We start from the raw sequence: 23198 nt of genomic DNA, 5'->3' as shown, positions 1-23198 counted from the left end.
ACGGTCTTATTTAATGGTGGAACAAGCCTGGAGGGGCTAGGAATAGAAGTAGGCCTACTTCTGCTCCTAACTCATATGTTTGTATGTATCTATATCCCTTTTTAGATTCTTTGGCCAGCTGCCATTTTTGCCAGTAGGGCAGAGGGCAGAACATGAAGCATTGAGACAAGAATTACAAAGCAGCTGGTACATTCAAACTCAGTTTACAGGAAAAGCAGATCAGATTGTCATTCCAGGAGCAGCCTCAAGCCACAGTGAGTATTTCACAATTTCAGGACAGAAGTATAAACAGTCATGATGGGTGGATAAAATCTGTGGAACTGTGAAACTGACGAGTTATTAAAATCCACTGCCTCTGAAATATTGAAAAGCCCGCCTGTGTCTCAAAAGTGAAAAAATCCAGCAATTTCAATAGATGTTTGTTGACATTACCCTAATGCATTAATACTGATCTTATTGCTTCTGCAAACTATCATTACTTTTGTTCGGGAAGTTGGAGGTTCACAGTTTAATTGGCAGCTCTAAGTTATCGGGAGGGGCGGGGCATGACAAAAGTTTGCTTTCTTAAGTATTGAGGGGATATAAGTGTACTTGAGGGTTTTTATGGAAAAGTTTCCTTTTGTAGAGAGTAGCCTGGGTAAGATACTCTGTCAAATAGTTGGTGCAGATTTGATGGACCGAATGGCCTCTTTATGCACTGTAGGGATGTGATGACTCCACGAAAGAACATAATTGCTTCAGAAGCAGTTCAAAGAAGCTTCACCTTAGACATTCCTGGGGTGAAGAAGTTATCCTACGAGGAAAGCTTGGACAGGTTGGGACTGTATCTATTCAGGATTAGAAGAATAAAAGGTGGTCTCATAAGATCCTGAGGGGATTAACAGAGTGGATACGGAGATATTGTTTCATCTTGTGGGAGAAAACAGAACTGGGAGATACAGATTAAAAGTCAGAGGGCTCCCATTTAATGCAGAAATTAGATTTTTTTCTCTGAGGGTCATAGATCTTTGGAGTGCTCGTCCCAGACAGTGATGGAGACAGGGTCATAGAAACAGAAACTAGAAGCAGCAGTAGGCCATTTGACTCTTTCAGCCTGCTCTGCCATTCATTATGATCATCAAATTTAATATCCTGATCTTCTCTTCCCCCCCATATCCCTTTAGCCCTAAAAGGTATATCTAATTTCTTCTTGAAATCACTCAACATTTTGGCCTCAACTACTCTCTATGGTAGTGAATCCCAAAGGTTCACCACTCTCTGGGTGAAGAAATTTCCCCTCACCTCAGTTCTAAAAGGTTTGCCCCTTATCCTTAAATTATCACCTCTAGTTCTTGACTGCCCCACCATCGGGAATATTCTTTCCAAATCTACCTGTCTAACCCTGTTCGAATGTTATAAGTTTCTATGAGATCTCTTCTAAATTCTAATGAAATCAATCCTAACTTAGTCTCTCCTCACATGACAAACCTGCCACTTCAGGCATCAACCTGGTAAACCTTTGCTCTACTCCCTCTATAGCAAAGATATCCTTCCTCAGATAAACACACTAAAACTACACACAATACTTCACTGAATATCCTTAAAGCAGATGTACATAGATTCTTGACTAACAAGGGAGTCAAAGCATATCGGGAGAAGGCAGGAAAGTGGCATTTAGGCCACGATCAGATCAGATCTTATTGAATGGTGGAGCCAGCTCAAGAGGTCAAATGTTCTACTCCTGCTCTTAATTTGTATGTTCATACGCAAGTTCATATGGCACTAATTTAGTTTAGGGGCTGAAGGGGCCATGGGATGAGTACGAGCATAGGATACCATGGAGATTCCAAGGGGCCATTGGACGTGTGTAGAAGGAATGATGAATGGATGGGCTGGGGAGTTGTGAGGGTCCAATACTGAACAGAACAAAACAACAAAGACAAAGCCTTTTAGAGAACCAAGTAAACTGCAACTGTCAATCCTACTTTATACACCTTGCTTGTTATAGCCTCAAAAATCCCTAATAATTTTGTCAAATATATTTTCCCATGTTGACCCTGCCTGGTAGTATTATGATATTCTAAATGTCCTGCGATGATCCCCTGAATAATATTCTGCCATTTTCCACAAAGACTGACTTTAGGCTAAGTGGCCTATAGTTTGCCGTTTTCTATCTCCTTCCTTTCTTGAAGGAGCTTTTCTAATCTGCTGGGACCTTTGGAATTTTGGAAGATTACAACCAATTCATTTACCAACTCCCCAACCAAATACCCAAGGATGAAAGCCATCAGGTCCAATGGTCAGTCTTAACTCTATTAGTTTTCTTAATAACTTTTTCTCTAACGATCATAATTGTTTTAAGTTCCTTCCTCCCTTTCACATGTTGATTTTCTACTATTCATGCACTGCTTTTTGATTATGAAGACATATACAAAATACTTATTCAAAATCTTTGCCATTTCCTGGTTTCCCATTAACTCTCCAGTCTCACCTTCTGCTTACTTCCACAGTGGTTTGCCTTTTTATATAAGAACGTAAGAAATAGGAGCAGGAGTAGGCCATCTAGCCCTTCGAGCCTGCCCTGCCATTCAATAAGATCATGGCTGATCTGAAGTGGCTTCGTTCCGCTTTCCCGCTTTCTCCCCATAACCCTTAATCCCCTTGCCTACCAAAAACCTATCTACCCACGTCTTAAATATATTTAGCGAGGTAGCCTTCACCACTTCAATGGGCAGAGAATTCCAGAGATTCACCACCCTTTGAGTGAAGAAGTTCCTCCTCAACTCTGTTCTAAACTGCACCGCACCGCCGCACCCCCCCCCCCCCACTCATCTTGAGGCTGTGCCCTCTAGTCCTGCTGTCGTCCTTTGAGCGGGAAGAACCTCTCCACCTCTACCCTATCCATCCCTTTCATCATCTTATATGTCTCAATAAGATCCCCCCTCATCCTTCTAAACTCTAACGAGTACAAGCCCAGTCTATTCAGCCTCTCCTCATAGCTCAACCCCCTCAACTCCGGTATCAGCCTAGTGAACCTCCTCTGCACTCCCTCCAAGGCCAAAATATCCTTGCGCAAGTGCAGCGACCAAAAATGCACACACTACTCCAGCTGCAGCCTCACCAGCGCCCTGTACAGTTGCAGCAAGACCTCCCTACTTTTATATTCAATCCCCCTCGCTATGAAGACCAGCATCCCATTTGCGTTCCTGACCACCTGCTGCACCTGTCGGCTGGGTTTTTGCGACTCATGCACAAGGACCCCCAGGTCCCTCTGCACCGTAGCGTGCTGCAGCTTTTCGCCCTGTAAGTAGTAGTCCTTCCTACTATTATTCCTACCAAAGTGGATAACCTCACACTTGCCAACATTGTATTCCATCTGCCAGGTCCTCGCCCACTCGCTCAGCCTATCTAGATCCCTCTGCAGACTTTCCACACCCTCTGCACAATTTGCCGTTCCACTTATCTTTGTGTCATCGGCAAATTTCGACACCTTACATTCGGCTCCCTCCTCCAGATCATCTATATAAATGGTAAATAGCTGAGGCCCCAGCACCGATCCCTGCGGCACTCCACTAGTCACCAACCGCCAATCCGAATAGCACCCATTGACACCCACTCTCTGCCTCCTATTTGACAGCCAATCCCCTATCCACGCTAACACCTTACCCCCAACTCCATGCCCCCTAACCTTCTGTAACAACCTTTTGTGCGGCACCTTATCAAACGCCTTCTCAAAATTGAGAAACACCACATCCACCGGTTCCCCTCTATCCACTACACTAGACATATCCTTGTAGAATTCCAATAAATTTGTCAGACACGACTTCCCCTTAACGAATCCGTGCTGCGTCTGCTCTATTAAACAATTCCCCTCAAGATGCCTCGCTATTTCCTCTTTGATTACGGATTCAAGCATTTTCCCTACAACAGACGTTAAACTAACCGGCCTATAATTCCCTGCCTTTTGCCCGCTACCCTTTTTAAACAGCAGCGTAACATTAGCCGTTTTCCAATCTTCCGGCACTCCCCCGGAATCCAGCGAGGTTCGGAAAATAATCACCAAGGCATCCACTATCACCTCTGCCATTTCCTTCAGAACCCTCGGATGCATTCTATCCGGTCCTGGGGACTTGTCCACCATCAGTCCCTCTAGTCTGTCAAGCACTGCCTCTCTAGCAACAATGATCTCATTCAGGCCCTCCACCCCTACCATCTTTCCATCGTTAACACCCGGCAAACTATTTGCGTCCTCCTCCGTGAAGACCGAAGCAAAAAAGTTATTCAAGGCCACAGCCATTTCCTCATCCCCCACCACTAAATCCCCCCTCTCATCCTCTAAGGGTCCAACATTCACCCTAGCCAGCCTCTTCCTTTTTATATATTTATAAAAACTCTTACTATCCTTTTTTATATTTAGCGCTTGCCTAGATTCATAGTCTATCCTTTCTTTCTTTATCAACTTCTTCGTCATTCTTTGTTGATATTTAAACCTCTCCCAATCCTCTTCTCGCCCACTACTTTTAGCCACTCTAAACGCATCAGCTTTTAATTTAATACTCTCCTTTATCTCCTTCATTATCCACGGCTGATTATCTCTTCTCCTACGATCCTTCTTTACCATCGGAATAAATTTCTGCTGAGCACCAAGAAAGATCTCCTTAAAGATCCTCCAGTGTTTCTCAGCAGACCTACCGACCAATCTGCGCCCCCAATCTTCATTCGCCAATTCCTCTCTCATCCTATCGTACTCCCCTCTGTTCAAACAAAGGACACAGGTCCGGGCTCCTACTTTCTCCTCCTCCATCTGCATCAGAAACTCCACCATACAATGATCACTCTTCCCCAGAGGATCCTTCACAACAAGGTCCCTAATTCTACCTGCCTCATTACATAACACCAGATCTAAGATAGCTCGCTCCCTCGTCGGCTCCAACGCACACACTGTTCAAGGAAACTATCCCGGCAGCATTCCAAGAACTCTTCCTCAAGCCCACCGTGTCCAACATGGGTCGACCAATCAATATGTAGATTGAAATCCCCCATAATTATCGCCGTTCCATTCCTGCACGCAGCATTTATTTGCGCGTTTATAGCCCTCCCCACCTCCAGATCATTATTTGGGGGCCTATAGATGACACCCACCAGCGTCTTCCTCCCCTTGCTGTTCCTAATCTCCACCCACAACGATTCCACGCTCTGCTCTTTGGCGCCTATATCTTCCCTTACTACCACCCTGATGCTATCCTTAATCAGCAGAGCTACCCCACCCCCCACCTTTTTTCTCCGGTCTATCCTTCCTAAACACTTGATACCCCTGTACATTCAGCTCCCAGTCCCTGTCACCTTGCAACCATGTCTCAGTAATGGCCACCAGATCATATCCATTTGTGCTGATCTGCGCCACCAGCTCATTCACTTTGTTCCGAATGCTTTGTGCGTTCGAATAAAGTGTCTTCATCCCATCCTTCACCTGGACCCTATTTGAAGGAACGCTACCAACCTTACTCACGCCCCCTACTCCCTTTATTATTGGGACATCTTTGGCCTCTTCCCATACCTGTACCCTCTGCTTTACTTTAGACCCTGTAATTTCACCTACCCTCGCACCCTCCCCCCCCCACCCCCCCCACAAATTAGTTTAAAGCCCTATCCACAGTCCTATTTATACGATTCGCCAGGACTCTGGTCCCAACCCGGTTCAGACCAACACCATCCCACCTGAACAGGTCCCACCTTCCCCAATACTGGTGCCAATGCCCCATAAATTCAAAAGCATTCCTCCCACACCAATCCCTGAGCCACCCATTCATTTCTTTAATCCTATCTACCCTACGCCCATCTGCACGCGGTTCAGGTAGTAATCCAGAGATAACCACCTTGTCGGTTCTGCTTTTTAATTCCATTCCCAGCTTTTCATACTCCCTCTCCAGATCCTCAGTTCGCATTTTGCTTATGTCGTTGGCACCGACATGCACCACAACGACTGGATTCTCACCCTCCCACTCCAGGTTCCTCTGCAGCCCAGATGCGACATCCTGGACCTGAGCACCAGGCAGACAACACACCCTTCTGTGCTCTTTATCATTGTGACAAAAGACAGTGTCTATACCCTTAACCACACTATCCCCAATTACCACTACATTCCTTTTTACCTTCTCTTTGTCCTGTGTCTGCATCACTGTACCGTGTGCAGTTTGCTCATCGACCTCACAGCCCTAATTCTTGTCCACACTGGAAGCAAGAACTTCAAACCTGTTATGCAGATTGAGAGGCTGAGGCATTCGGGTCCCACCCTCCTTCCTCCTCTCCCCACCCTCCTTCCTCCCCTCAGCAGCCCCCTCTTGTTCCTGACCCTCAGAGTGAGCCAGTCCAGGGGGTGTGGATGTCTCTTGCACCCCATTATCAATGGCACCCTCCCTCTGATGAGCCTCAGTGTCTGAAGCTCAGAGGCCAGCTCATCTACTTTGAGCTGGAGCTCCTCCAGCAACCAGCACTTACTGCAGACATGGTCACTGGGAAGGACCCTGGGGTCCACCAGCTCCCACATCATACAGAAACAGCACATCACATGCCCCTCCATTATTGCCCTTTAATAATTACTAAATACAGTTTACAAGTCAAACTCACCTGGCCCTCTTCTCCTAAGCCCTTACAGCTCACTCTGCTTCCCTCTCACTCCGCTGTCTACAGCAGGCCTCCTTTTAAACCTAGCGCGGTTAAAAAAAAATCCTTACCCACAAATCCCCGCGACCCACTTCCTCTGTAGTTTTAAAGCTGTAAACGTTAATAAGCCCGTGAAAATGTTTTTAAAGGTAATCGCTTACCTTACTCAGTGCTCCTTCACTCCGCCTGCTCCAGCGAACAATATACTTGTAGAAGCTTTTACTGTCTGGCGAGATTTCTTCCTAGTTTTCTCTCATACTCCCCCTATTTCTTTTTAAGTCATCCTTTGTTGGTTTCTATCCCTCCTTTGAAAGATTAACAGGGCTTGAGAGGATAAATGCTAAGAAACTGTTTCTGCTGGTTAAATGATGGAGAATCAAGGAACATAGTCTCAGGATAGGGGCTAGCTGTAAGGGCTTATATGAGTCGTCCCTTCATTTAGAAGTTATAAATCTTTTGAATTCTCTACCCGAGTGTGCTGTGGAAGTTCACTGTACTCAAAGTTGAAATCAACAAGATTTTGGAATGCCTAGGGATTCAAACGATATGAAAATCAGGCAGGAAAACGAAGTTGAGATCAAAGATCTGCCATGGTCTTTATGGATGACAGAGCAGACTGGGGGTGTGTGTGTCCGTCCGTCTGTCCAATTGGCCAACTCTTGCTCATATTTCTTGAGCAAAAAGGTTGAATCGAGCCTACCAGGGCCTTCCTAATGTCTGGCAGCTCAGGTTTGCTGGTTTTTAAAAATCTGTCCACTAACATTAAATCTGATGTTTTGTAAATGATTTCTGAAATGCCTCTCACACAAAATTGATGTCTGTCTCAGTCAATAATTAGAATTTTTACATTTTCCAACCTTTAACAAAACTCAGTTGATAACCTCATTATGCTGGTATAATGATAATTTCATTATTCTGTTTGCTTTAAAAATTAAATCACAAGATACGTATTTCACAAGATAGTAAGATTCAATTTCACAGGAAAGATGCTACTGATAAGATTTTTAACAACATATCTGCTTTTTTAAATTTGGGGGAAGATGTTGGTGTATTGGTAACATCACTGGATTACTAATCCAGAGGTCCAGGCTAATGTTCTGGGATAGAAACAGAAAATGCTGGAAATACTCAGCAAGTCTGGCAGCATCTATAGGGAGAAAAACAAAGTTAACGTTTTGAGTCCATATGACTCTTTTTTCCACAAATGCTGCCAGACTGCTGAGTTTTTGCTGCATTTTCTGTTTTTTATTTCAGATTTCCATGATCTGCAGTATTTTGCATTTATTCTACTTCTCTGGGACACAGATTCAAATCTGACCTTGTCAGCTGGTAGAATTCAAATTCAGTTAATAAAATCTGGAATGGAATCTAGAGTCAATAATGTTACCATAAAACTGTCATCGATCAACATAAAAATCCATCTGGTTCACTAATGCCATTCTAACCTGGACTGGCCTCCGTTTGACTTCAGATCTGCAACATCAGGGTTGATTCTTAACTGCCCTCTGAAATAGCCTAATAAGCCATTCAACTTAAGGAAAATTAAGGATGGGCAACAAACGCTGACCTTGCTAGCAGTGTCTATACCCCATGAAAAAATAAAGCAATTGTAGCAAACATGCAGCTTTATTTTGATATGGGCATTCAAACAAATCAAAAATAGACCTTTAAGAATTTTCCATCAGAATACTTACGCATGCGGGCATATGTATTTCACATGTGGAGTCTTGATAGCAGCCAAGCCCTCTGCCCAGCCATGTCTACAAAATACAAAGCATGTAAAGTAACTAATAAATGCTGCACGTTAAAATCTGAAACATTCCCAACAAAGACGGTGCCAGCCACTTTGTTTAGCTCAACGAAGGAACCAATGTGTGCAAATATTAAATAAGCAGCAAATAACTGCAAATGATACAAAGATACAACACATTTACTGAATCCGGTTCCATGCTGCACACAGACAAACAATTCGAATATACGTTACAGACTGTTCAGAAGTAGAAAACCGCCTTTCTTTCCTAATTGAGAAATGCCAAGGCTCAAATGAAGCAAGCTGGAGAAGATAGAAAATATATGCTGTTATGTAATGAAAGATAGATCATTTTGAGTTATGTTGCCTATTGTGCAATATAAAATGTTAAAAGATTTCAGAAACAAACAGTTCCTATTGTGTGTGATGGTATTACCTGGTGCAGAGCATTAGACAGTGAATGCTGGAGAATAGCTATCACAAGTTATATTAGACCAACAATTAAATAACCCAGTGTTATGATCCTAGCTGATGTTAATTCTGAAGAAATCAGATCCCAGGGTAGAATCTGGCTTAACAGACAGAGGGTGACACTGAACAGAGTCTCAGGACTGCTGATGAACTTCTATCAGAAGAATAAAACATTTATGAACCAAGAAACCCAACTATACCTTTACAGATATATACAGATTTGTAAGGATAACACAAGTTATAAAACCTACCTTGTACTCCAATGTTCAAATTACACAGCCCATGGAAACCAATAGGCAAACTGTCTTTCCGAAACTAAGCAGCAGAGCCATCCAAACAACCTCTACAGATTTCTCAACTCCCCCCAGACATTCGTCATACACTAGGCACCAACAGGTCTCACCTGAACTCTAACTGTCACAAAAGTTTTCAATCTCTGTTCTTGAAAGACATGCCTTGGAATCCCTGCCTAAACAACACTTTCTCTTAAATGCCATCACCAAGGAACCACCTCCAGGGTTTCAACCTCTCTTTCCAGTGTTCCTCTATCTGGATTGTCATGTGCATTCAAGCTTTGCTTTCCACACAATCCCTCAGATACCCAGAACATCACTGCTTCAGAAGCCCATAGTAAGAAGTTATGAACGTCTGGGTCCTCTTAAAATTTCTGGCTTCTCACAAGCCCTTCCCTGAACAGGACTACTCCAGATTCCTGTCCATTCCCTTAAACTAGAAGGTCTTCTTGGAACTTCCTTCTATCCCTCTCCCAGGTTTTGGGACCTTTCAGTTTGGGGAATCCCTTCTGTAGTTTTCCTTCATGCCTGTTCCAGTAGATTCTGTGAATGGATTGAATTCTTTCAACTGAAATCAAACTGCTTTCTATTCCCATGTTGCCTCTTCGTTGCTAGGCAATAGCCCAGTTTTTGTTTTAATCATGTTTGCTTTGGAGTCACCAAACCTTATTTCAAATGTAGGCATCTAAACAAATCCAGACCTCAAGCAACATTTTTTTTTAAAAAGTGAAACCAAAACACAAGTTCCTTTCGCACAAATACAGAAATATCAATTAAGCTTAAAATTAAAATGACCTTATTCCTAACATACAATTACAAACATAAAAATTACTTAAAACATTACATCTATCTATTTCCTATCAGTGTAAATAATTCTATCGGATTATGTTCATCTAACTTTCTTAATACAGGAATATAGATACCTTCATATATAAAATGTGGTATTTCATTCTTGCCCATGAGAGAAAATCTTGACATATCTTCTTTTGGATTGTTGATTTCCTGTGGCTGAGGAAATTCTTTCAGGGACAGGGTGTGACTTTAAACCTTCCAGAGAAATCGCTGACATGGTCTTTGTTACAGTAAAAAGTCTGACAACACCAGGTTTTAGTCCAACCTATTTATTTGATAATATACTCGCAAGCTTTCGGGGTTAGCCCCTTCGTCAGGTGAATGGAGAGTTCTGGCCTCAGACAGAGCATATAAAGCACAGACAGTTTAGAGATTACTGATTAGAATGCGAATCCTTACACCTAACCTGCTGTTCAAGGCCTGAAGTGGCTGATAATGTGAGTGGAAGGAGCACTGATCACAGTTTAAAGAGATGTGTATTGTCTCCAGACAGTACAGTAAGTGAGGTTTTGCAAACCCAGGCAAGTCACGGGGGTTACAGATAGTGCGACATGAACCCAAGATCCCTGTTGAGACCGTCCTCATGTGTGCGGAACTTGGCTATCAGTCTCTGTTCAGCGACTCTGCGCTGTCGTGTGTCGTGAAGGCCGCCTTGGAGAATGCTTACCCGAAGGTCAGAGGCTGAATGCCCGTGACCACTGAAGTGTTCGCCAACAGGAAGGGAACAGTCTTGCCTGGTGACTGTCGAGCGATGTTCATTCATCCGTTGTCGTAGCGTCTGCATGGTCTCCCCAATGTACCATGCTTCGGGACATCCTTTCTTGCAACGTATCAGGTAGACAATGTTGGCCGAGTTGCAAGAGTATTTACCATGTACCTGGTGGACGGTATTCTCACGTGTGATGATGGTATCCATGTCGATGATCCGGCATGTCTTGCAGAGGTTGCTGTGGCAGGGTTGTGTGGTATTGTGGTCACTGTTCTCCTGAAGGCTGGGTAGTTTGCTGCGAACAATGGTCTGTTTGAGGTTGTGTGGTTGTCTGAAAGCAAGAAGTGGGGGTGTGGGGATAGCCCTGGCGAGATGTTCGTCTTCATCAATGATATGTTGAAGACTCCGGAGATGATGTCGTAGCTTCTCCGCTCCGGGGAAGTACTGGACGACGAAGGGTACTCTGTCCACTGTGTCCTGTGTTTGCCTTCTGAGGAGATCGGTGCGGTTTTTCGCTGTGGCGCATCGGAACTGCCGATCTATGAGTCGAGCACCATATCCTGTTCTTATGAGGGCATCTTTCAGGGTCTGGAGGTGTCTGTCACGATCCTCCTCATCTGAGCAAATCCTGTGTATACGGAGGGCTTGTCCATAGGGAATGGCTTCTTTAACATGTTTAGGGTGGAAACTGGAGAAGTGGAGCATTGTGAGATTGTCTGTGGGCTTGCGGTACAGTGAGGTGCTGAGGTGACCGTCCTTAATGGAGATGCGTGCGCCCAAGAATGCAACTGATTCTGGGGAATAGTCCATGGTGAGTCTGATGGTGGGGTGGAATTTGTTGATATCATCATATAGTTGTTTCAGTGATTGTTCACCATGAGGCCGAAGGAAGAAAATGTCATCAATGTATCTAGTGTACAGCATCAGTTGAAGATTCTGTGCAGTGAAGAAGTCTTGTTCGAACCTGTGCATGAAGATGTTGGCATATTGAGGTGCAAATTTGGTCCCCATGGCTGTTCCATGTGTCTGGATGAAAAACTGGTTGTTGAAGGTGAAGACATTGTGGTCCAGGATAGAGCGGATGAGTTGTAAAATTGCATCTGGAAACTGGCAGTTGTCAGCATTGAGTACTGAGGCAGTCGCAGCAATGCCATCGTTGTGGGGGATGGCATTGCTGCGACTGCCTCAGTACTCAATGCTGACAACTGCCAGTTTCCAGATGCAATTTTACAACTCATCCGCTCTATCCTGGACCACAATGTCTTCACCTTCAACAACCAGTTTTTCATCCAGACACATGGAACAGCCATGGGGACCAAATTTGCACCTCAATATGCCAACATCTTCATGCACAGGTTCGAACAAGACTTCTTCACTGCACAGAATCTTCAACTGATGCTGTACACTAGATACATTGATGACATTTTCTTCCTTTGGCCTCATGGTGAACAATCACTGAAACAACTATATGATGATATCAACAAATTCCACCCCACCATCAGACTCACCATGGACTATTCCCCAGAATCAGTTGCATTCTTGGGCGCACGCATCTCCATTAAGGACGGTCACCTCAGCACCTCACTGTACCGCAAGCCCACAGACAATCTCACAATGCTCCACTTCTCCAGTTTCCACCCTAAACATGTTAAAGAAGCCATTCCCTATGGACAAGCCCTCCGTATACACAGGATTTGCTCAGATGAGGAGGATCGTGACAGACACCTCCAGACCCTGAAAGATGCCCTCATAAGAACAGGATATGGTGCTCGACTCATAGATTGGCAGTTCCGATGCGCCACAGCGAAAAACTGCACCGATCTCCTCAGAAGGCAAACACAGGACACAGTGGACAGAGTACCCTTCGTCGTCCAGTACTTCCCCGGAGCGGAGAAGCTACGACATCTTCTCCGGAGTCTTCAACATATCATTGATGAAGACGAACATCTCGCCAGGGCTATCCCCACACCCCCACTTCTTGCTTTCAGACAACCACACAACCTCAAACAGACCATTGTTCGCAGCAAACTGCCCAGCCTTCAGGAGAACAGTGACCACAATACCACACAACCCTGCCACAGCAACCTCTGCAAGACATGCCGGATCATCGACATGGATACCATCATCACACGTGAGAATACCGTCCACCAGGTACATGGTAAATACTCTTGCAACTCGGCCAACATTGTCTACCTGATACGTTGCAAGAAAGGATGTCCCGAAGCATGGTACATTGGGGAGACCATGCAGACGCTACGACAACGGATGAATGAACATCGCTCGACAGTCACCAGGCAAGACTGTTCCCTTCCTGTTGGCGAACACTTCAGTGGTCACGGGCATTCAGCCTCTGACCTTCGGGTAAGCATTCTCCAAGGCGGCCTTCACGACACACGACAGCGCAGAGTCGCTGAACAGAGACTGATAGCCAAGTTCCGCACACATGAGGACGGTCTCAACAGGGATCTTGGGTTCATGTCGCACTATCTGTAACCCCCGTGACTTGCCTGGGTTTGCAAAACCTCACTTACTGTACTGTCTGGAGACAATACACATCTCTTTAAACTGTGATCAGTGCTCCTTCCACTCATGATCAGCCACTTCAGGTCTTGAACAGCAGGTTAGGTGTAAGGATTCGCATTCTAATCAGTAATCTCTAAACTGTCTGTGCTTTATATGCTCTGTCTGAGGCCAGAACTCTCCATTCACCTGACGAAGGGGCTAACCCCGAAAGCTTGCGAGTATATTATCAAATAAATAGGTTAGACTAAAACCTGGTGTTGTCAGACTTTTTACTGTGTTTACGCCAGTCCAACGCCGGCATACCCACATCATGGTCTTTGTTGCCAGGCAAATCCAAACATAACGTGCAGAGCACCATCAGGAACTCTTCATTACATTCATCGACTAGACCAAAGCAATGAATCAGCAAATCTAGGGATCGTGCCCCAATGATTTGGACGTCCAACAGACTTCACCACAGTCTCTGCAACCGTTGAGTGAAAAATCTGTGACAGTCACCTTCAAAATTCAGACCAAGGTTGAACAGGGCTGTGTGGGGTTATCTTCTTACTATTTACAATTTATCAAACAGTGGCTATTCACTTCATCCAAGGTCAAAATATCCTCCAATATTAAACACCACCTGGATGGAAAAATCTAACCTCAGTTGCCCGCTGTGCCAAAATTAAACTGGTCACCGTAAAGATACATGATAAAGTTTGTGAATGATTGCAGTATCTTTGCCTACTCTGCACCAAATTTTCAAGCCACACTTGCTCTCGTCAACTCTGCACTCAAGAAATTCAACTTGTCCTTGAATGTTGCCAAAATAAAACTTAACCTACACCTGATCAGCCAAATAATTTTCTTGCCACTTCTGTTGATGGAGATTCCATGTTGAGCACTTCATACAATTTGGCAGCACCTTTCTCAAAGGTCACCACTGACAAGGAAATCCAACGCCAGATAGGGGCATCAGTTCAGCCTTCTACAAAATATGGCATTTCTACAAACAAATAGGTGTTTTGACAACAAAGACCCCCACATAGGCCAACCAAAGTCCTAATGTACAGAGAAGTAGTCATCAAAACATCTGTACTATTATAAGGGCCATTTTGTATATCATTCACATATACAAGTGCTAGGGAAATTCCATCAGCAATGCCTTTGCCGCACCCTTCTGATCCACTAAGAAAACAAGCGAACAAATGCTCATGCCATCTTGAAGCCAGATCCACAAGCATTCAAGCAAAACTTGAGTGAAGGCAATTTCAATGGCCTGGATACTGTACCCAGATGGCCAGTTAGGTCATATTGTCTCAACTCTCAAAAGTTGGCAGAGGACAAAGAAAATGTTCTAAAGATGCTCTGAAACTTTTCTTGAAGTGTAGCTGCATTGACTTTAACAACTGGGAGGAGCTTGCTGCCAACCATTAAAATGACACACTGACAATTTGCCCATCAAGATGCACCATAATTTTGAGGCACAACATTTTCATGAGGCAACAAAGGAAAGAAAAGTAAGCAAATCCTGCACTCCAAATCCCATTACTTTGTGGACATCCTGTCCGAGGACAGCTTGATGGTACAGCGGTTAGCACTGCTGCCTGGGTGACTGTCTGGGTGGAGTTTACACGTTCTCTGCGTCAGTTTGGGTTTCCTCTGGGTGCTCTGGTTTCCTGCCACAGTTCAAAGATGTCCAGTTTAGGTGGATTGGCCATACTAAATTATCTTTTAGTATCACAAAGATGTGTGGGCTAAGTGGGTTAGCCACAAGAAATGCACAGGGCTATGAAATGGGCCCGAGTAACATGATTTATCGGAGAATATTTGCAGACTCAATGGGCTGAATGGCCTCCTTCTGCAATGTAGGGATTCTATGGATGTACCCAAAGATCTGAGAGTCAGGAATCAGGCTGCCATTACCCATGGCAGAAAACCATGACTGAGGAGACATCATCCTTGAATCGACAGACAGCCTAAAGTCTATCGTATGGTACATATTTAATGTACATCAAATATCACATTTTGCTAGACAAAATTTAAAAAAAAAATCAGCTGCCAGGGATCACTTGTGAGAAACATAAATATTCTAGCAAAAGGAATAAGAACTCAATTCTACTTTGTTCCCACCTATTTTGGAAATGTTTACGCCCTTTCAAATGCATCTGTACCAGCACTGTTTCACCAGCACTTTCAATGCTTGATCCCGCCTATTTAGGTGATCTTTGCCTATTACATAGTACTCATCTTCAAATGTTTCACTTTTAGGAAAAGTCTATTTACAGCATCTTTCGTATAATAGTAATTGCCATACTGTATTCAGTTCTGTATCACTATCTGTGGTGATTTCCTTTCTATTCTGTTCAATCCTATTAAATTGTTCACTTATTTACTCATTTCTAATCATGACAAGAATTACAACCAGAAGATTAATGTTTTTGAGAAGTTGGGAAAAAAACTTCTAGATTTTATTTACACTTTATTGATGCATCCGCTGGTTATTGAGATTTGACCATGGCTTCTAGGTTTGCTTGGTTCTTGTGAAGTATTGATATTTCAAAAAACATATATATTACCGATGGTGCAGATTGCTTAGAGTTACTATAGCAAATTGAGAGGGGCAGCCATAGTTGCTCGATTTTATTTTAAAATGCTAGTGGCTCGTGGAAAAGTAGTTCCAGACTGCACGCTCTTGTGCGGAAAGAATTACATGTTCTACGTACAGAAGAGAACAAGCTCATTTGTCATGTCACACTTGTCTTATAAGCTATAACTTACAGTGTAGACAAGGTCATCCAGCCCATCGGATCTGCACCGACTCTCTGAAAGGGTAGATTTTCCCCTCTGTCCTTTCACCATAACTTGCATTTACCATGGCTAATCCACCTAACCTGACACATCTTTGGACAGTGGGAGGAAATTGGAGCACCCAGAAGAAATCCACACAGACTACATACAAACTCCACAGAGTCTCACACAAGGCTGTAATCCAACCCAGGTCTTTATTGCTCTGAGGCAGCCATAACCACTGTGCCAGCCTTGTCTAATAAATGCATTCTTAGTGCCCCAAGATGTGTAGGTTAGGGGATAAATGGGGTAAATACACAGGCGTTTGGACTGGTGTCTATGTGCGACGCTCTTTAGGAGAGTCAGTGCAGACCAGATGGGCCAAATGGCCTCCTTTTGCATTGTGGGATTTCTATGATCACCAGTGATCTGGTTACCGGGAATACTGCCCCTGCCAGGAATCCGGTCACTGAACTAACTCACTGCCAAGGAACCAGTCACTGAATTCCTGCCATTCCAGGTATCCAGTCACTGAACTGCCATCACATGGATCTTGATACTGAACACTGAAATTTGCTGTATCAAATAAAGGGATTAAAATTGGTATTTGACGAAGGGGAGGGTGCTAAATTGGGGGAAGGCTAGATACAGCCGGATTAGACAGGAGCTTAGGGATACAGACTGGGATAGGCTGTTGGAGGGCAAGTCCACGTTAGGCATGTGGGAGTTTTTCAAGGGAAAACTAAAATGGGTGCAGGAAAGGCATGTGTCAGTTAAGAGGAAGGATGGGAAAGGTAGGATTAGAGAGCTGTGGATTACTAGCGATATTGAGGACTTGGTCAGGAAGAAACGAGAGGCGTATGTTAGGTCTAAGCAACTGGGAACGGAGAGAGCGGTGGAGGAATACAGAAGGTAGGAGGGATCTCAAAAGGGGAATTAGGAGGGCAAAATGGGGGCATGAAATGGCTTTGGCAGGTAGGATTAAGGAAAATCCAAAGGTGTTTTAAGAACATAAGAAATAGGAGCAGGAGTAGACCATCTAGCCCTTCAAGCCTGCCCTGCCATTCAATAAGATCATGGTTTTTCTCCTATGTTAGGAACAAAAGGGTGGCTAGGGGAAAAATTGGTCCCCTCAGGGACAGAGGAGGGGAATTGTGCTTAGAGTCTGAGGGAATGGGGGAGATCCTGAATGAATACTTTGCATCAGTATTCACAAAGGAAAGGTGCTTGATGTCTGGTACAGTCTTCGAGGGAGCTATAGACCAATTGAAGGAACTATCCATTACGAAGGAAGAAGTGTTAGGGCTTTTAGGTAGCATTAAAACTGATAAATCTCCGGGGCCCAATGGCATATATCCTAGGCTGCTTAGGGAGGTGAGAGATGAAATTGCCGGGCCACTGACGCAAATCTTTGTCTCTTCTTTGGACACAGGTGAGATCCCAGAGGACTGGAGGATAGCGAATGTGGTACCGTAGTTTAAAAAGGGTAGGAGGGATAACCCTAGTAACTATAGGCCGGTGAGTTTGATGTCAGTGGTAGGCAAGTTGATGGAGAGGATTCTTAGGGATAGGATGTATGAGCACCTAGAGCTTTGCAATCTGATTAGGGATACGCAGCATGGCTTTGTTAAGGGGAAGCCTTGCCTTACGAATCTGGTAGAATTTTTTGAGGAGGTGACAAAAACGGTTGACGAAGGACAAGCCGTTGATGTCGTCTATATGGAATTCAGTAAGACGTTTGACAAAGTCTCTCATGGTAGGTTGGTAGAAAAGATTAAGGCTCATGGGATACAAGGCCAGGTATCTAGATGGGTTGAGAACTGGCTTGCTAAGAGGAGGCAGAGAGTAGTAGTGGAAAGGTCCTTTTCTAGCTGGAGGTCTGTCCCTAGTGATGTGCCGCAGGGCTCAGTACTGGGACCTCTTCTTTTTGTAGTATATATAAATGACTTGGAAGAAGGAGTAAGCGGAGTGATCAGCAAATTTGCTGATGACACCAAGATGGCTGGATTGGCAGGCAGTGAGGAGCAGTGTCTGGCAATACAACAGGATATACAGCTGGCATGGAAGGACTGAGTTACGAGGAAAGGTTGGAGAAACTGGGACTCTTCTCCTTGGAAAGATGGAGATTAAGGGGGGACATGATAGAGGTATATAAAATACTGAAGGGAATAGATAGAGTCAATAGTGGTAGGCTGTTCCCTAGATTGGGGACAATTACGAGAGGTCACGATCTAAGGGTGAGGGGGGAGAAGTATAATTTGGATATGTCAGGAAGGTTCTTCACGTAGAGGGTCGTGGGGGTATGGAACGCGCTACCGAGTAGGGTGGTGGAGGCAGGCACGTTGGACTTGTTTAAGGTTTACTTAGATAGACACATGAGCGAAACAAGGATGGAGGGTTATAGTAGGGGGTATTAAATAGGGTCAGAGCCTCGGGACGACACCGGAAATGTAGAATTACATGTTAACGTTTTTGTCTTTTTATTCTGCAGGTGTTGGTCCACCTTGTTGTCAAACGAGGGGCATGCACACGGTGGGTCATGCATGGGCTGCTCTTGGAGGTTCCGGGAGTGGCCTAGTACTTCGTGTCGGTGTGTGTGCTTAATCCTGGACCAGCAGACGGGCGCCGCAACAGCTCAGTGACTATCACTGCTAGCTGTGCAGATACATGGATTTGGGCCTGTGTCTGTGGGAGTTTGCGCATTCTCCCTGTGGTTGCGTGGGTTTCCTCCGGGCACTCCGGTTTCCTCCCACACCCCAAAGATGTGCGCTTAGGCTGATTGGTATACCAAATTGACACTATTCTCCCCCGAATCTGGCTAAATTAGGGGTTCCACTCACATACACACAGGGCAGGGTAGGTGTAGGAGGATGTGGCGGCGCGGACTTGTTGGGCTGAAGGGCATGTTTCCCGTGCTGGGTTGTTCTTTGTTCTATATAGATAGGCTGGTATATTGGGCAGATATATGGCAAATGGAGTTTAATCCTGATAAATGTGAGGTGATGCATTTTGACAGGAATAATGTAGGGGGGAGTTATATGATAAAGGGTAAGCCTATAAAGAGTGTATAAATGCAGTGGGACCTGGGGGTGCAAGTGTAACAGTCTTTGAAGGTGGCAGTACAAGTGGAGAAGGTTGTGAAGAAAGCTTATGGTATGTTAGCCTTTATAGGAAGGGGTATAGAGTATAAGAGCTGGAGTCTAATGTTGCAGTTGTATAGAACATTTGTTAGGCCGCATTTAGAGTACTGCGTCCAGTTCTGGTTGCCTTACTACCGAAAGGACGTGGAGACTCTGGAGAGAGTGCAGAGGAGGTTTACCAGGAATTTGCCTGGTATGGAAGGACTGGGTTATGAGGAAAGATTGAGCAAATTGGGGCTGTTTTCCCTTGAAAGACGGCGACTGAGGAATATAAGATTATGAAGGGTATAGATAGAGTAAACAGTGGTAAGCTATTTCCTATGTTAGGGGGACACAGTACGAGGGGCCACAGGCTTAGGGTGAAGGGGGGGTGGAAATTAGAGGGTGGTTTTTCACGCCGAGGGTAGTGGGGGTATGGAATGCTCTGCCAAGCAAGGTGGAGGAGGCAGGGACGCTGGATTTGTTTAAGAGTTACTTAGACATGCACGAGTGGGTTGGAGATGGGAGATTGTTTTAAATAAGGTTCATTAGCATTGGGACATCCTTGGTGACGTATAAGGATGAGGAATAATACTAATGTTTTTCTCTTTTAATTGACAGGTTTTAAGTCAGTCCACCTTGTTGTCCAACGAGGGGCATACATGCGATGGGTCATACTAGGGCTGCTCTTGGATGTTCGAGAGTAACCTAGTGCTTCATGTCATTAGTGTGCGCTTAAGCTGGACCAGATGTTGGGCAGCACGAGAGCTCAGTGACTATCACTGTTTGCTGTGCAGACACATGGATTTGGGCCAGTGTCTGTGGGAGTTTGCGCATTCTCCCTGTGCTTGCATGGGTTTTCTCCGGGTGCTCCGGTTTCCTCCCACACCCAAAGATGTGCTATTAGGCTGACTGGAGGTAATAAATTGTCCCTAAATTAGTTTCCCTCAATGTGGAATGCCATAATCATAGATAAGGGTCATGGGTGGAGGGGGGACTGGTAATGTTAAAATGGCAGCACGGGCTCGTTGGGCCGAAGGGCCTGTTTTTGTTCTTTGTTAATAGTTTCAGTGATTATCCACTGTCATTGCCATCGTGCTTTGTCTACACTTTCGATTCAATACTGCTTGGATATGGGAGGCACCAAGTTTTCTATTCAGTGATAAATATATTGATTATGCATGTAATAACAGTTATGTTGTGGCTTGGTTTTTATTGTGCCAGTAGCCCTCAGAGCTCAGCCACATGCATGCCCATCACATGTAAGCCTAGAAAACGAGTTTGGGAGTGCTATTTGATTATGGAGGCAGGATAACTACAATTAAGCCCCAGTCTGTCCTTAAACAACACTTACACATGTACCCTTTCATTTGCGTATGTCAGTGTGTGTGAAACGTTAAACATGTTTACGCCATTTATAGTTGAGGGACACGGAGGGGTACTGAAGTGCTCTGTCCTCACAGTGAGGGGGACAAATCATTTCAGGAATGGGATCACCTTGGTTTTCCTACCACACCACAGTATATTTATTGAACCGAGGAATGACAGAATATAAAAACAAATTTTACAGTATTACCTCTGAAATGATACATTGCACACAAAAACTTCCTTAAAAAAAGTATCCTCTTACCCAGTGTCTCCCAATCCATGTAGGAAGATAACCTGCAAATAAAGGAGAGAAACAAAGTTAAGAACTCTTTAAAGTTGTTATTAATAACTTACTTAAATTTGGCCAAATTAACTGTACGGTAAATACTCATAGCAGAAAGATAGAATTGAGAGAAAATAGACATGCCTATCTTTGTCCTTGAAGGTCAAAACTAAAATTCACAAAACCCGACAACTTTTTCTAACTTTCCAATGTTAGCCACTGTCCATGGACAATCTTTGAGAAGATAAACTGATAAATTTACATTGTTAGGCAACAAATTAGGGGGACCATTTTTTTTTGTTGTTTAGAAGCATCAATTCAGTCATATTTCTTCATTGATTAAATCACCTGAAACACAGTTGGGACTGTGCACTGGCACTCAAGTCTAAAATTATTTCCATAAATTTTATTTTGTTTCATTGTTGTACTACAGGCTGTTACAGACATCTTGTTCTGACACCATATAAACATCTTCCAATTGTAATTCCAAAGTTGGTAACTAACAGAACTCCATTTTACATAAAGGGTCGCCCTTCAAAATGTTTACATAGGCAGTTTCAATGTTTAATTTCACAATTTGCCAAAAATGGCAATAGGAGGTTGGACAGGAAGTGCATACACAAGCATATTTCAAAATGCGAACTGATTTCATGTGATATTGTCACATTGCAATGTTGCTGGTTGGGAAAAACTGTTAGGAGCACAAAGGAGAAATGTACAGCAGGATTACAGAGTGTCAAGAATTAAAATAGGGCAAGGTTAATGCTCAGAGTGAAAAATAGGGGAAGGACAATAGCGGCTTTGATTGACACAAGATGGAAAGTTACACTAAAAAAAACTAGCATCTGTGAAAGCTTTTCTTTTTAAAAAGAAAATCACAAGGCTAAGGCTGATGTGACATTGGCCACGTAAGCACTCATGGCTGTGGACAAAAGCTGCATTGCAATAAATATAATGGTTCAGAATTTGCTGGAAACTTAGGGGCACCACAGGCCCAGTTACACTTTTTCTGCACTTCTCAGTTCAAACTGTTCTTACCCAGTAAACATCTGGAAGTACAAATTTATCATTGTATGAAGAGGGCAAAAGGGACCTTATTGAATAATGTGATTTAAAATGTTGTGGCAGAAGACTTATCATACCTGTAATGGCCTTTCAAGATCTTTCCAATTAGACCCATACCCCTTGAAAATGTCTCACTTTATTATCTTTTGAAAGTTGCTGTTAAATCTGCTTCCACCACTCTCAAACAGTATATTCCAGATCATAACTCACTACATCTGCCTCTTCTGGCAATTACTTCAAATCTGTGGCCTGTGGTTACTGACCCTTATGCCACAGGAAACCATTTTTCTTGTTTATTTTCAAAATCTTTCATGTGTTTGAAACATCTATCAATCTTCTTGTAACCTTCTCTCTTTAACGACAACCCCAGCTTTTCTTGTCACTCTACACAACTAAAATCCCACATCCCTGCCACTATGTTTGTAAATATTTTGTGCTCTGCACCCTCTCCAAGATTCTGGCATCCTTCCCAGAGTGTGGTGCCCAGAATTAGGCACATGACTCCTAATCGGACCTAATCAGTGTTTTATTAAAGATTTAGCACAATTTTGTAGTTTTGTATTCCATGTTGCTATTTATAAAGCCAAGGATCACGTGCTTTTCTAAACAGCATTCTCAACTTGTTTTTCTATCTTCAAAGATTTGTGTATTAACAATCTTATAGCTATGTTCCTGCATCCCCTTTAAATTGTATCATGCTGTTTAGAATACCTCTCTTCAATCTTCCGATCAAAATGGTCACACTTCTCTAATCAATGTACCTACCTGTTTAAATCTAGCATTATTCTCTTCATTGTTTAATATACTTGAGTTTCCTGTTGTCTGAAAATTTTGAAAGTATGTCCTTGATGCCACATTTGGTCAAGTGCTGCTTTGGTGTCAAAGGCATTACTCTCACCTCATCTGAAGTTCAGCTCTTTATAGCCGTCATCCAAACATGGACAAGTGAGGTTTGGAGCTGAATGACCCTGGCACAATCCAAACTATAGTCAATATTAACATATTTCAGAAAGCATAGTAGTTTAATACAGAGTCCTGGGGAACCCCGTTGTACACTTCCCTCCAATCGGAAAATAACCATTCCACACAATTGTTTTCTTTCCTTTCGCCAACTTTGAATCCACTAGACATTTCTTCTTTAAGCCCATAGGTTCCAATGTTGTTACCAAATTTATTATGCGCTACTTTATTCAAACACCTTTTGAAAGTCCATACATACATAAACGTTAGTCAGTGGAAAATAGCCTGTATACGTACTGTTCACAAAAAAGCAGGACAAATCTAACCCAGCCACTGACATCAATCATTAATCACTGTTAAAACATCAGCAGGTGATAGAAAGCACTTCATCACT

General features: G+C 43.6%; 1 protein-coding gene across 1 annotated transcript in view; it reads right to left on the bottom strand.

Annotated features, from left to right (window-relative positions):
* LOC145346668 (acyl-protein thioesterase 1-like) overlaps positions 1-23198 on the bottom strand; it is a 62247-nt gene that overhangs the window by 27672 nt on the left and 11377 nt on the right. The window contains exons 2-3 of the mRNA XM_080194228.1: positions 20759-20790; positions 8337-8402 (exon numbers count right to left, since the gene is read on the bottom strand). Coding sequence (XP_080050354.1) covers positions 8337-8402; positions 20759-20790 — 98 coding nt within the window. The remainder of the gene's footprint in view (positions 1-8336; positions 8403-20758; positions 20791-23198) is intronic.

This window comes from Carcharhinus amblyrhynchos, chromosome 8, assembly GCF_965287045.1.
Source record: "Carcharhinus amblyrhynchos chromosome 8, sCarAmb.v2.hapA, whole genome shotgun sequence".
NCBI classification, from domain to species: Eukaryota; Metazoa; Chordata; class Chondrichthyes; order Carcharhiniformes; family Carcharhinidae; genus Carcharhinus; species Carcharhinus amblyrhynchos.
This window is presented reverse-complemented; position numbering and strand designations above follow the sequence as displayed.